General features: G+C 51.2%; 1 protein-coding gene and 1 long non-coding RNA gene across 2 annotated transcripts in view; one reads left to right on the forward strand and one right to left on the reverse strand.

Moving 5' to 3' along the window:
* Window positions 1-11,184, forward strand: part of QPRT (quinolinate phosphoribosyltransferase) — a 15,701-nt gene extending 4,517 nt beyond the window's left edge. The window contains exons 2-4 of the mRNA XM_040463078.1: window positions 9,725-10,260; window positions 10,575-10,706; window positions 10,787-11,184. Coding sequence (XP_040319012.1) covers window positions 9,725-10,260; window positions 10,575-10,706; window positions 10,787-11,005 — 887 coding nt within the window. The 3' untranslated portion in view covers window positions 11,006-11,184. The remainder of the gene's footprint in view (window positions 1-9,724; window positions 10,261-10,574; window positions 10,707-10,786) is intronic.
* On the reverse strand, window positions 1,440-8,497 carry LOC121022156 (uncharacterized). The gene is made up of 3 exons (XR_005786838.1): window positions 7,779-8,497; window positions 4,571-4,729; window positions 1,440-1,726 (listed from the first exon to the last, which is right to left on the reverse strand). It is a non-coding gene; the product is annotated as an uncharacterized LOC121022156 (long non-coding RNA).
* Window positions 11,185-12,222: the final 1,038 nt, after the last annotated feature.

The following is a 12,222-nucleotide window of genomic DNA, read 5'->3' on the forward strand; positions in this document are numbered from 1 at the left end:
CTGGCTCAGTCAGAAGAGTACACGACTCTTGTCATGAGTTCGAGCCCCATGTTGGGTGTAGAGATCACTTAGATAAATAAAACTTAAGGAAGGAAGGAAGTGGGAAGGGAGGGAGGGAGGAAGGAAGTGCAGGCAAGAAATATGCCATGATGCTTTGCATCCCCTCAGGAACAGGGATGCCAATTTTTTTAAATTTTATGTATTTATGTACTTATGTATTTATTTTTAATTTTAAATTTACACCCAGATTAGCTAGCATATAGTGCAACAATGGTTTCAGGAGTAGATTCCTTAGTGCCCCTTCCCCATTGAGCCCATCCCCCCTCCCACAACCCCTCCAGTAACCCTCAGTTTGTTCTCCATATTTATGAGTCTCTTCTGTCCGCCTCCCTGTTTTTATATTATTTTTGTTTCCCTTCCCTTATGTTCATCTGTTTTGTCTCTTAAAGTCCTCCTATGAGTGAAGTCATATGATGTTTGTCTTTCTCTGACTAATTTCACTTAGCATAATACCCTCCAGTTCCATCCACTGAGATCATGTGAGATCAGTTGCAAATGGCAAGATTTCATTCTTTTTGATTGCCGAGTAATACTCCGTTGTATATATATACCACATCGTCTTTATCCATTCATCCATCGATGGCCATTTGGGCTCTTTCCATCCTTTGGCTGTTGTCGATGGTGCTGCTATAAACATGGGGGTGCATGTGCCCCTTTGAAACAGCACACCTGTATCCCTTGGATAAATGCCTAGTAGTGCCATTGCTGGGTCGTAGGGTAGTTCTATTTTTAGTTTTTTGAGGAACCTCCATACTGTTTTCCAGAGTGGCTGCACCAGCTTGCATTCCCATTACTTTTTTAACGTTTACTTATTTTTGAGAGAGAGAGAGCCCATGCTTGAGCGGGGGAAGGGCAGAGCGAAGGAGACAGGATCCTAGGCAGCCTCCACGTTGACAGCAGAGAGCCCGATGTGGGACTTGGAGTCATGGAACCACGAGACCATGACCTGAGCCAAAGTCAGAAGCTTAACCTACTGAGCCACCCAGGTGCCCCGAGATGCCAATTTTAATGAAATTCTGGACAGCCAATGAAGAGATCTAAGTTACATCCCACAGGATAAAACTATGATCTCTGAAGTCTGGGCACCTTGAGAGAACTTTTACATATGACAACCGCAAGGATAGAAGGCGGGACAGGGCGTGACAGCCGCCCTCTGGGTGGCAGTTTCTAGGCAAGGTCTCCTCTGGCAGTTGCCAAAACAGCTCTCCCTTCTCTGAAGTTCCTTTCAGTAACAGCTGCTTCCCTCAGGAATCCCTTTTGTTGGAAATGCATGGGGTGGGGAGGCTGAAGCAAACCAGAGGTATTTGTTTATTTTTCACAAACGGAACACGGAGCCTGTAACATTCTCACTCAGCGATTCGCACCCCGAACGATGGATCTCAAAGGCTCCGAGAGAGTAACCCCTGCTGGTGGAGGTTTCGTGGGGGTCCCAAAGCACCCGGCCTGGAGAGGGGAGACCTGGGTCCACCCTGGTCATTGTCCTGCTTTATCACTTCCTGGCTCTGCTCTGTAGGTAGTTTCCTCTACATTTCTGGGTTCAGATCTCCACCTGTAAATATGAGTGAGCTCGAGCTTGAGGAACTGGGGGTAGGATTTGTGACAACGTGCCAGGCCTGTAGGCACTGACCCATGGTAGAGATGATTCTTTTCCTGCACTTCTGAAGCTCTCAGCTCTACGACAAAATTGAAATTATGTTACCACATTGCAGTTAGAATCTTGGGGTGGGGGGAGGGCAGCCAAGGCATCAGCATTTTGCAGAGCTCCCCAGATGATTCCATTGTGCAGCCAAGGTTGAGCAGGACTGCCTTACCCATCCTAAAAAAACTTTCCTTGGGGCGCCTGGGTGGCTCCGTTGGTTAAGCATCCAGCTCTCGATCAAGCTCAAGTCCTGATCTCACGTTTGTGAGTTCAATCAAGTCGGACATTGGGGTCTGTGCTGGGCGTGAAGCCCACTTCAAAACAAAACAAAACAAAACAAAACAACCCACAACCTTCCTTGACCCTATGTCAAATGACGGTCCTCTCTTCCCCTTTCTCTCTCTTTCTTTTTTCCCTTCCTCTCTCTTTCTTTTTTCCTTCCTTCTTACCTTCCTTCCTTCCTACCTTCCTTCCTAACTTTTTTCATTATAAGGATTTTTCAAACAAAAATAAACAGAAAAAGATGATGAACCCTCATGTACCCATCATGCAAGCCTCAACAACCACCAACTTTTGGCCAGCCCAGCTCTAGCCACACCATTTCTACTTTCTACCTTTCAGGATTACCTTAAAGTAAAGCCGGCTCTCCAGTCTTTTCATACATGAACATCTCGCTGTGTATTTCCTAAGAAAACATAAGGATGTTTCTTTTTATTGCAACCACAATACAATTATCACAACTAACTTTTCTTTACAACAAAGTTAAAAAAAAAAAAAAAGATCCTTAATGTGGGGCGCCTGGGTGGCTCAGTTGGTTCAGCATCAGACTCTTGATTTCAGCTCAGGCCATGATCTCATGGTTTGTGGGGTCGAGTCCCGCTTGGGATTCTCTGTCCCTCTCTCCCTGCCCCTCTCCCCAGCTTGTGCTCTCTGTCTCTTTGAAAAACAAATAAACTTAAAAAAAAAAAGTCCTTAATGTTTTCAAACATCCAGTTGGTGTCCAAATTTTCAGTTGTTTCATTAATGCTCTAATTTGGTTTCACTTTGTTTGAATTAGGATCCAAATAAGATCCGTATGTTGCAATTGATTGGCATGTGTTTTAAGATTCTTTAAAAAACTTTTTTTATGTTTTATTTTAGTTTTTAAAAATGTTTATTTTTTAAAATTTTTCTTAATGTTTATTTATTTTTGAGAGAGACAGAGACAGAATGTGAGTGGGTTAGGGGCAGAGAGAGAGGGAGACACAGAATCAGAAGCAGACTCCAGGCTCTGAGCTGTCAGCACAGAGCCTGACATGGGGCTCGAACTCACAAGCTGTGAGATCATGACCTGAGCTGAAGTCAGACGCTCAACTGACTGAACCACCCAGGCACCCCTAAAAATGTTTATTTTGAGAGAGAATTTTGTTTGCCAGCATGTGAGCAGGGGGAGGGGCAGAGAGAGAGAGGAGAGAGAGAGAATCCCAAGCAGGCTCCACGCTGTCAAGGGGCTCGATCCCACAAATCATGAGATCATGACCTGAGGCCAAACCAAGAGTCAGACACTTTAACCGACTGAGCCACACAGGTGCCCTTACAGATTTTAGTTTTAAGTAATCTCTACACCCAACATAAGACTCAAACTCACGACCCCGAGATCAATGCTCTACTGACTGAGCTGGCCAGGCACCCCTGTTTTAAGATTCTTTTAACCTTTTCTTTTGCACTGTATTTGTTGGAAAAATTAGACTGTTCTCTGGTAGAGTTTCCTATGGTCTGAATTTTGCTGGCTGTATTCCCATGGTAGAGTTTAACATGTTCCTTTGTCCTCTGGTTTTCTTGTAAATTGATGGTTGCATCTAGAAGTCTGATCTTACTCTGGGTTGGCTATTTGGGCAAGAGTATTGCTGGGTGGTGATGTGCTCTCCTGTCAGGAACACCCAGTATCTAGTTGTCTTTCTTCCTGATTTTCAGTGCCCAGAGTTCACTGGGGTGCAAGGTGGTGCCTGCCTTTTTTTTTTTTTTTAAAGTAGGCTCCCCAGCCAGCACGGAGCCCAATGTGGGGCTTGAACTCACGACCCTGAGATCAAGTCAGATGCTTAAGAGTCAGATGCCTCACTGACTGAGCCACCCAGGCACCCGTGCCCACAGGTCATTGCCATCCTTCCAACCCTATGCCATTTAGAGTTCATTCCCAACCCCCGACAACCACTATTCTGATGTCTGTCTCTTTGATTTGCATTTTCTGGACATTTCATATAAATGAAGGCAGGAGGTGTGGACTTGTGTGAGCACAAGTGAGCATAGGTTCTTTTTTTTCCTCTTCTTTTTTTTTTTTTTTTTTTTTTAAATAATCTCTACACCCAACACGGGGCTCGAACTCATGACCCCAAGATCCAGACTCACTTGTTCTACTGACCAATCCAGCCAGGTGCCTTGGAGCATGGGTTCTTAGCCCTTATGTGCATCTGAGTCACAGGGGAAGCTCTTCCAAAACTTGGATGCCTAGAACCCACCCGGAAAGATTCTGATTCGGTTGGTCTGGGCTGGGGCTGAGCAGCAGACTGTCTGAAAAGCTCCCCGGGGAGCAGGGCCCCCTGCTCTCTCAGCTTCTGCCAAGTAGAGTGGTCAGTCACACCCACCGCCACCACTTCCTCTCCTCCCATGTACTCCTTGACCATGACCATGTGGCTTCTGCCCCCACTACCCAGTGCTAAGACTGCTCTGGCAATGGCCTCCCAGCTGCTAAGTCTTATGCCCATTGCAGCCTTCCTTCTATTTGCTTCTGCTCACATCCTACTTCTTGAAACCCTCGGCTCCAGACGCCCACTCCCTCCTGGTGCCACTTCTCTTTTTAAATACTGGTGCTTCCCAGAGCCCTCCTCTTCTTACCTGACCTGATGATCTTACGCGTTGCTATGCTTAGTCATCACCCATGTCTGCTGGTGGCTCCAAAATCCCCGTTCCTCACCCAGTGTCTCTCCGAACTCCAGGTCCCACCATCAGGACACGGCCACGCACGTTTTCTTGCTGGCAGCGCAACCTTAACATCTGCAAAGCCGAAGCCACTCTTTCCCCCCAGCTCTGCTGCTTATTTATACGCTGTGGCACCAGGGCACGACGCAGGACGCTCCTTGACATCCAGTGTCCGTACTTGTAAAATGGCAATAATTCCCTGTGGTGGGTTTCCGAGGAGAGAGCCTGAGAGAAGTGCGGTGCCCACGGCGGGCACGCGGGCTGCTGGTTTCTGCTGTTCCCATCCCCCACCCTGAACTTCTCCTTATGTCAGTTTTCAGCTACTCACGGCAGAAACCCAAGGCTTCTGCATCTCATGAGCTGCTAATTCCGGTGGCTCCTACAGCTTTCACGTTTGCCCCTGTTTGCTATTCCTATGGTTCCTGCCCAAGTTCAGGGCTTCGTCTCTTTTTTTTGTCTGGCCAATCGCCTCAGCCTCCTTTTGCCTCCCAACCGGTCTCTAGTTGGTGGATGAAGTTATTCTTCTAGAAAAAAATCATAATTCTATAATTTTCTTGCTTGGGGTACCTGTCTGGCTCAGTTGCTAGAGCATGCGACTCTCTAATTAAAAAAAAAAATTTTTTTTTTTTAACCTTTATTTATTTTTGAGACAGAGAGAGACACAGCATGAACGGGGAAGGGCAGAGAGAGAGGGAAACACAGAATCGGAAGCAGGCTCCAGGCTCTGAGCCATCAGCCCAGAGCCCGACGCGGGGCTCGAACTCGCGGACCGCGAGATCGTGACCTGAGCCGAAGTCGGATGCTTAACCGACTGAGCCACCCAGGCGCCCCCAAAAAATTTTTTTTTAATGTTTATATTTATTTTTGAGACAGAGACAGAGCATGAGCGGGGAGGGGCAGAGAGAGAGGGAGACATCGAATCCAAAGCAGGCTCCAGGTTCTGAACTGTCAGCACAGAGCCCGATGTGGGGCTTGAACTCGTCAACTGCGAGATCATGACCTGAGCCGCTCAGACGCTCAACCGACTGAGCCACCTAGCCCGTCCTTAATTTTTTTTTAATGTTTATTCATTTTTGAGAGACAGAGTGTGAGTGGGGGAGGGGCAGAGAGCGAGGGGCTCGAACTCACGGACAGTGAGATCATGACATGAGCTGAAGTCAGACACTTAACCCACTGAGCCACCCAGGTGCCCCTTCGAGCATGTGACTCTTGATCTCAGGGTTGTGAGTTCGGGCCCCATGATGGGTGTAGAGATTACTTAAAAATGAAACCTTTAAAAAAATAGTAATTCTCTTGCTTAAAATTCCGTGATGGCCCCTAAGTTCTGTCCAAATTGCTGAGCTAAATAATTCAGTCCTTCTTCACTCTGGCCATCCCTTTTCTTCCCCGAAGTCCTCCCTTACAAACTTTCTCTCTTTTCTTACTTTTGAGCCTTGAACACCTGCTTTTTCAGCCTGAAATGTCTCCCCACCCCCTCCCTACCTCGTAACTCTGCCTGGAAAACATTACTCATCCTTCAAGGCCACTAAAACCACCTCCCCCTTCCTCCTGGACACTTAGTCATTTCTTCGTCTTTGCTCCCACGACCCTTGGTAAATGTTCAGCCACCCTTTGGCAAACACATCTGCTATGTGCCAGACAGTGTTCCCGAGGGCTTTGCAAATACTAACCCACTTAATTTCCATACAACCCTGTGAGGCGATTATTTTTGTTATCCCTGTCACAAAGGAGGCACCTTGAGGCCCTGGAGATGTTCAGTCACTTGCCCAAGATAACTCAGCTGGAGGTGGCTGGGGCAGTATTGGAACGCAGGCCTTATGGCCCCAGTCTGGGTTCTGGTTCCTCAAACTGGGCAGCCTCTCTACTTGGATGAATATCATTGAACACCTAGTGTGAAGCTAAATAACATGAAATCGCCAATACGTGACCATCTTTGACCTGTAAAAGCGGCACATTTGTATGGTTTGGTGTGTTAGGCACTTGAGACACAGCAGAGAACTCTCTGGATGGACGCACTTCTGTCCCTAGAGAGACAACAGTAGAGTGTGGATGAAGAACAAGGAGTCGACTGCGCATGTGGCCTGATTTAGGAGGTGTGCGAGCGCCCCTGCCGAGGAACTGATGCCCCAGAGAAGACCTGAAAGAGGTGTAGAGGTGGAGGAGGAGTTTGGGGTGAGGGGAAGAAGGGAAGGGACTTCCAGGCAGAGGCACAGGCTTGGAACAACATAGGCTGAGGCCCAAAAGCTAAGAGGAAGAGCTGCCCATTCTGTCACCCAGAAATTACTCCTTGGCGCAGAGCAGGTGTTCAATAAGGACTTGTCAAAAAAGTAAATGAAAACGGGGGTGCCTGGGTGGCTCAGTTGGTTAAGCGTCCGACTTTGGCTCAGGTCACGATCTCGCGGTCTGTGAGTTCAAGCCCCGCATTGGGCTCTGTGCTGATGGCTCGGAGCCTGGAGCCTGTTTCCGATTCTGTGTCTCCCTCTCTCTCTACCCCTCCCCTGCTCATGCTCTGTCTCTCTCTCTCTGTCAAAAATAAAAAATAAACATTGAAAAAAAAGACTCAATGAAAACAACGGAGAGAAGGGTCAGCTGGAACTGACACAACGAAAGCGGGGATCTAAGCAGGAGAGTGACGTACTTTTTTATTGTCTTCAAGTCAGGTTTAATGAGGTATCATTACAGAGAGCAAAATTCACCCTGTTTTATGCTTAGTTCTATGAGTCTTGGCAAACGCATCAGTGGTGCAGCCACCATCAGAGACAAAATATAGTTCAGTCCTATCCAACGCCCCCCCCCCCCCGCCCTCCGGGGGGGGGGAGGGGGCTGCTCCTTTGTGGCCCGCCCCTCCCCCACCCCGCCCCAGGAAACCACCAGTCTGTTCTCTTGCTGTGGTTTTTGCCTTTTCCAGAATGTCATGTGGATGAACTCAAATACCATGTAGCCTTTAGAATGTGACTCCTTTACTTAGAATACATTGGAAATGTGTCCCTGTCGTGTGTGTGTGTGTGTGTGTGTGTGTGTGTGTGTGCGCGCGCGCGCGCGCGCGCGCGCTCGGTTCCTTTCTTTGTTGCCCAGGAGAATTACCCTGCAGGGGAGTCTCACAGCTTGTTTACCATATACTCACCGGGTGATGGATTCAGATTCACTTTAAAAAGCAAACACCACTGCATCTGGTATGGATGGAGTGGGAGCTTCCGCGTCTCTGCCCTACGTCCGCTGGCTGGACGGTGAACGGTGGAGATGGGAACCATGTCTTTGTCGGCTTTACTGTCGGCTCCCAGCACCCGCCAGGGCACAGACGGTTCTGAGGGAGGAATGGAAGCCACATGGGGCAGAGTGTGGGACAGAAGGGCCAGGTGCAATCACTGAGAGTGAGGGTAGGGGGTGGGGGGCGCGGCGTGCAGATTGGGTGCTTGGCGTTGGGGGAGAAAGGCTGGGCAAGAAGGGCCTTTTTCTGAGAGTAGAGCAAACCAGAATGCCTGGTCTTCGACTTGGAGCAAAATGAGGAAGCAAAACAAAACCCTGCAACGTGCTATCCAGCCTTCTCCCCCCTCCCCCAGAGGGGCCACGAGTTCTGTCCTTGGCTCGAGGGCAGGAGGCTTCAGGTCTCCTCCTGGCCGACAGATGGCGATGTCGCACCGTGTCTGAGCTCGGCCTCTGCGGTCACCCACTCATTCAACAGACATGAGGGGCCCGTTAGCGGCTACACGCTGGCGGGAACTACCACCTTGTCCGCAACTTTTTTTTACAGGGAAAGGACTCACCCACACTCCTGAAGCTGTGCCTCATAGAGCAAGGGCTCAAACGCAATTTTCCCCTGCACCTTCCTCCTTGTACCGCCCCCATCTCTAGAGAGAGGACAGTTTGTGGAAACATCAGGCGTGGGAGGAGTCTACAAGGCAAGAGAGCAAAGGCAGAGGGGCCCGGTTGGTCTGACCCTGCCACCAATTTGCTGTGTGACCTCAGCAGACCTGCCTCTCCCCAGTCTCCACATCTGTAAAAAGCCGAGCTTCCAGCTGGAAAACCCTTGGTGCTGTGGAGCACACACATTCTGCTGGAAGCTTCCACTCACAACTAATCCTCCTATGCCAGGCAGACTGGAAAGGCTGCTGGTGACTTTTAGGTGCCTTCTCTTCCAGTTGATAAATAGCTGTTGATCTAGCACTAGGTTTGACACATAAAATACAGGCCACTCAGTTAAACTTGAATTTCAGATAATCGGATAAATTTCAAGTGTAAGTATATTCTAAATATCACGTAGGATATATTTATACTAAAAAAAGGGGGGCACCTGGGTGGCTTAGTTGGTTAAGTGCTCAACTTGGGCTCAGGTTCATGATCTCATGGATCGTGGGTTCGAGCCCTGCATGCGGTTCTCTGCTGACAGCTCAGAGCCTGGAGCCTGCTCTGGATTCCGTGACTCCCCCTCTCTCTGCCCCTCCCCTGCTCACTCTCTGTCTTTCTCAAAAATTTTTTTAAAAAGTTAAAAACAGGGGCACCTGGGTGGCTCAGTCAGTTAAGTGTCCGACTTTGGCTCAGGCCATGATCTCACGGTTCGTGGGTTCAAGCCCTGCATCGGGCTCTGTACTGACAGCTCAGAGCCTGGAGCCTGCTTTGGATTCTGTGCCCCCCCCTTTTGCGAGACTGCTCACACTGTCTCTCTCTCTCTCAAAAATAAATAAACATTAAAAGTAAAAAAAATTTAAAAATTTAAAAACAAACTTGATGTTTGTCAGAAATTTAACTAGGTGCCCTGTATTTTTATTTCCTTAATGGGACAACCTTGTCCTGCCCACAAACCCCTCTTCCAGGACCCCCATGTCTTCGTCCTGATTGGCTAGTCCCCAATGTAGCTGGTTGTTCAAAGTTCTTTCCCCCCCTAAGGTTTTATTTTTAAGTAATCTCTACACCTAGCACTGGGCTCCAACTGGAAACGGGGAGATCAAGAGCCACAGGCTCACTGGACCGAGCCAGCCAGGCGCCCCACTGGTCCTTACATGTTTTGACAACCACCCCTGACTATGGGCGAGGGGGCCAAAGCATAACCTGTTCTCTGTCTTTCCTTCCCAGGCCTGGCGCTGCTGCTGCCCCCCGCCACTCTGGCCGCCCTGGCAGACAGCTGGCTCCGAGAGGACTGCCCAGGTCCCAACCACGCAGCCTTGGTGACGGGGGCAGCCCCCGCGCAGGCGGCGCTGTGGGCCAAGTCCGCCGGGGTACTGGCCGGGAGGCCTTTCTTCGATGCCATCTTCGCCCAAGTCAACTGCCAGGTCTCCTGGCTCCTCCCCGAGGGCTCCAAGCTGGCGCCCGTGGCCCAGGTGGCCGAGGTCCGGGGCCCCGCCCACTGCCTGCTGCTGGGGGAGCGGGTGGCCTTGAACACGCTGGCCCGCTGCAGCGGGGTGGCCAGCGCCGCGGCCACGGCAGTGGAGGCCGCGCGGGGGGCCGGCTGGGCCGGGCACGTGGCGGGCACGAGGAAGACCACGCCAGGCTTCCGGCTGGTGGAGAAGTACGGGCTCCTGGTGGGCGGGGCCGCCGCCCACCGATACGACCTGGGAGGGCTGGTGATGGTGAAGGACAACCACGTCCTGGCAGCCGGTGGTGTCGGAAAGGTGCGTGTCCGGCCGGGCCCCTGCCCGGCCCCGTTCCCACCTCCCCCGCCGCAGCCCTTCCCCTCTACCTGAGACTCCCCGACCACGCCCTGGGGGGTTGGGGGGGTGTTTTTGGCCCCCCCCCCGGCCCCCCCCCCCCCCCCCCCCCCCGCCCATGTAAAAGAAGCCATCCTGATGCCAGACGTTCTCATGAACCCAAGCTTGTTATCCCCCCGGGGCCCTTCCAACGCCAGGCCCAGCTCACTGTGCCCCGTGTCAAGTGCCCCTGTCCTCGCCCTCACCCTCCCGTCCCCTCTGCCCCCTCTGCCCGACAGGCGGTTCGAGGCGCCCGGCAGGTGGCCGACTTCTCCCTGAAGGTGGAGGTCGAGGTGGGCAGTCTGCGGGAGGCTGTGGAGGCGGCCGAGGCAGGCGCAGACCTCGTCCTGCTGGACAACTTCAGGCCCGAGGTAAGGTGGGGTCTGCTTCCCGGGAAGGGGCCGCCGTCCCGCGCTCTCACCTCCCCCCGGCTTGTGTTTGTGTCCCGCAGGAACTGCACGCCACGGCCGCTGCGCTGAAGGCCCGCTTCCCGAGTGTGGGCGTGGAGGCCAGCGGGGGCATCACCCTGGCCAACCTGCCTCAGTTCTGCGGGCCCCACATTGACATCATCTCCCTGGGGATGCTGACCCAGGCTGCCCCGGCCCTGGATTTCTCCCTCAAGCTGTTTGCGGAAGGCGCCACTCCAGTGTGCCACGCCTACCGGACCTAAAGCCAAAGAGGGCGCCTCTGGCAGGGGAATCACAGTTTCTTGGGCCCCTCGAGTCTGCAGTACAGGACTCTCGGGGCGTTAGCCTGGGCTGACGTCTGGCTCTGCCTATGTGGGGGTGGAGGGGCTGATTTCACCTCTGCTCATCTGTAAAATGGGTCTGATAAATGATCAACCTTATGAATTTCTTTGGGTGATAATTAACACATAAGAAGTGTTCAGTAACTCTTAGAAATTCCCATAGTCCGTCGATTCTGAGATAGGCCTTTTTTCACATACTACCTTCTCCCACGTCAAAGTGCGTCTTTAACCAATGGCGTCTAGTGGTCACCATCAGCCAGGCGTCAGTAATCACATAGCCATGCATCATGGCCCTAGCATGCAGCTTGTAGATAAAACATGATAACAATCTATGTTTGAAATAAGTCCCAGACAGCTCTTTTAGCAAATACCAGAAAGAACTGCTACATGATAAGAAAACATTGGTCGAAGTGTAATTGACAAGTCTCTTTTCCAGTAATAGCGTGTGTGTTTTAAGGTCAATGGCAGTTTATATCTGAGGGTATATGGCATCAGGTCTGTATTCAGCTAGAACATTCCACTGGGTCGATGCCCGTGTTGTACTGGTATTCAGTGTGTTCCCTCTCTCCTCTGACTCCTGTTACCACCTCCTTGGAGGAGGTGAGAACCTGACCATTCACTACCAGGGTTTCCAACCTAGATGTGCATCGCCATTGGGTGCCGAGGGCCTTTTAGGTTCTGGTCCCATAGCGCTATCATCAGCTGGGAAAGGAAGGTGGGCAGCTGGGGCCAGAGCAGAGGTCACCTGAGGGAGGAGGGATGGGGCAGGTGGAAGTCCATGTTCAGACATCAACTTTTCCTGCTAAGTCAAGACTCAGGGGTCTAAGCAGAGGATCTAAATCCAGCTTCCCAAACACACTCACACACCTGAGGTATCACTCACTTGTTTGGCTACTGTACCCTCACTCCAAGCCCGGGGAGCTCGCCTCTCTCTAACCCTTCGGGCAGGAAAGGACATGAGGGGTCCCTCAGGGCAAAGCGGCTCCTGAGGTGACTTTCCAGAAGGGCTCCCTTCTGGAGCCACCTCTTCCCTCCTAGAACCCACTGTCTTCTCTGCCCTTTGCCAGGAGGAGAGAAAAACAGCTGGTCCACAAAGCCCCTTCCCCAGGGAGAGCCTGGGGCATCCCAGTCTGCCTTGA

The sequence above is a fragment of the Herpailurus yagouaroundi genome, unplaced genomic scaffold (assembly GCF_014898765.1).
Source record: "Herpailurus yagouaroundi ecotype Mexico unplaced genomic scaffold, PumYag 379, whole genome shotgun sequence".
Taxonomy (NCBI): Eukaryota; Metazoa; Chordata; class Mammalia; order Carnivora; family Felidae; genus Herpailurus; species Herpailurus yagouaroundi.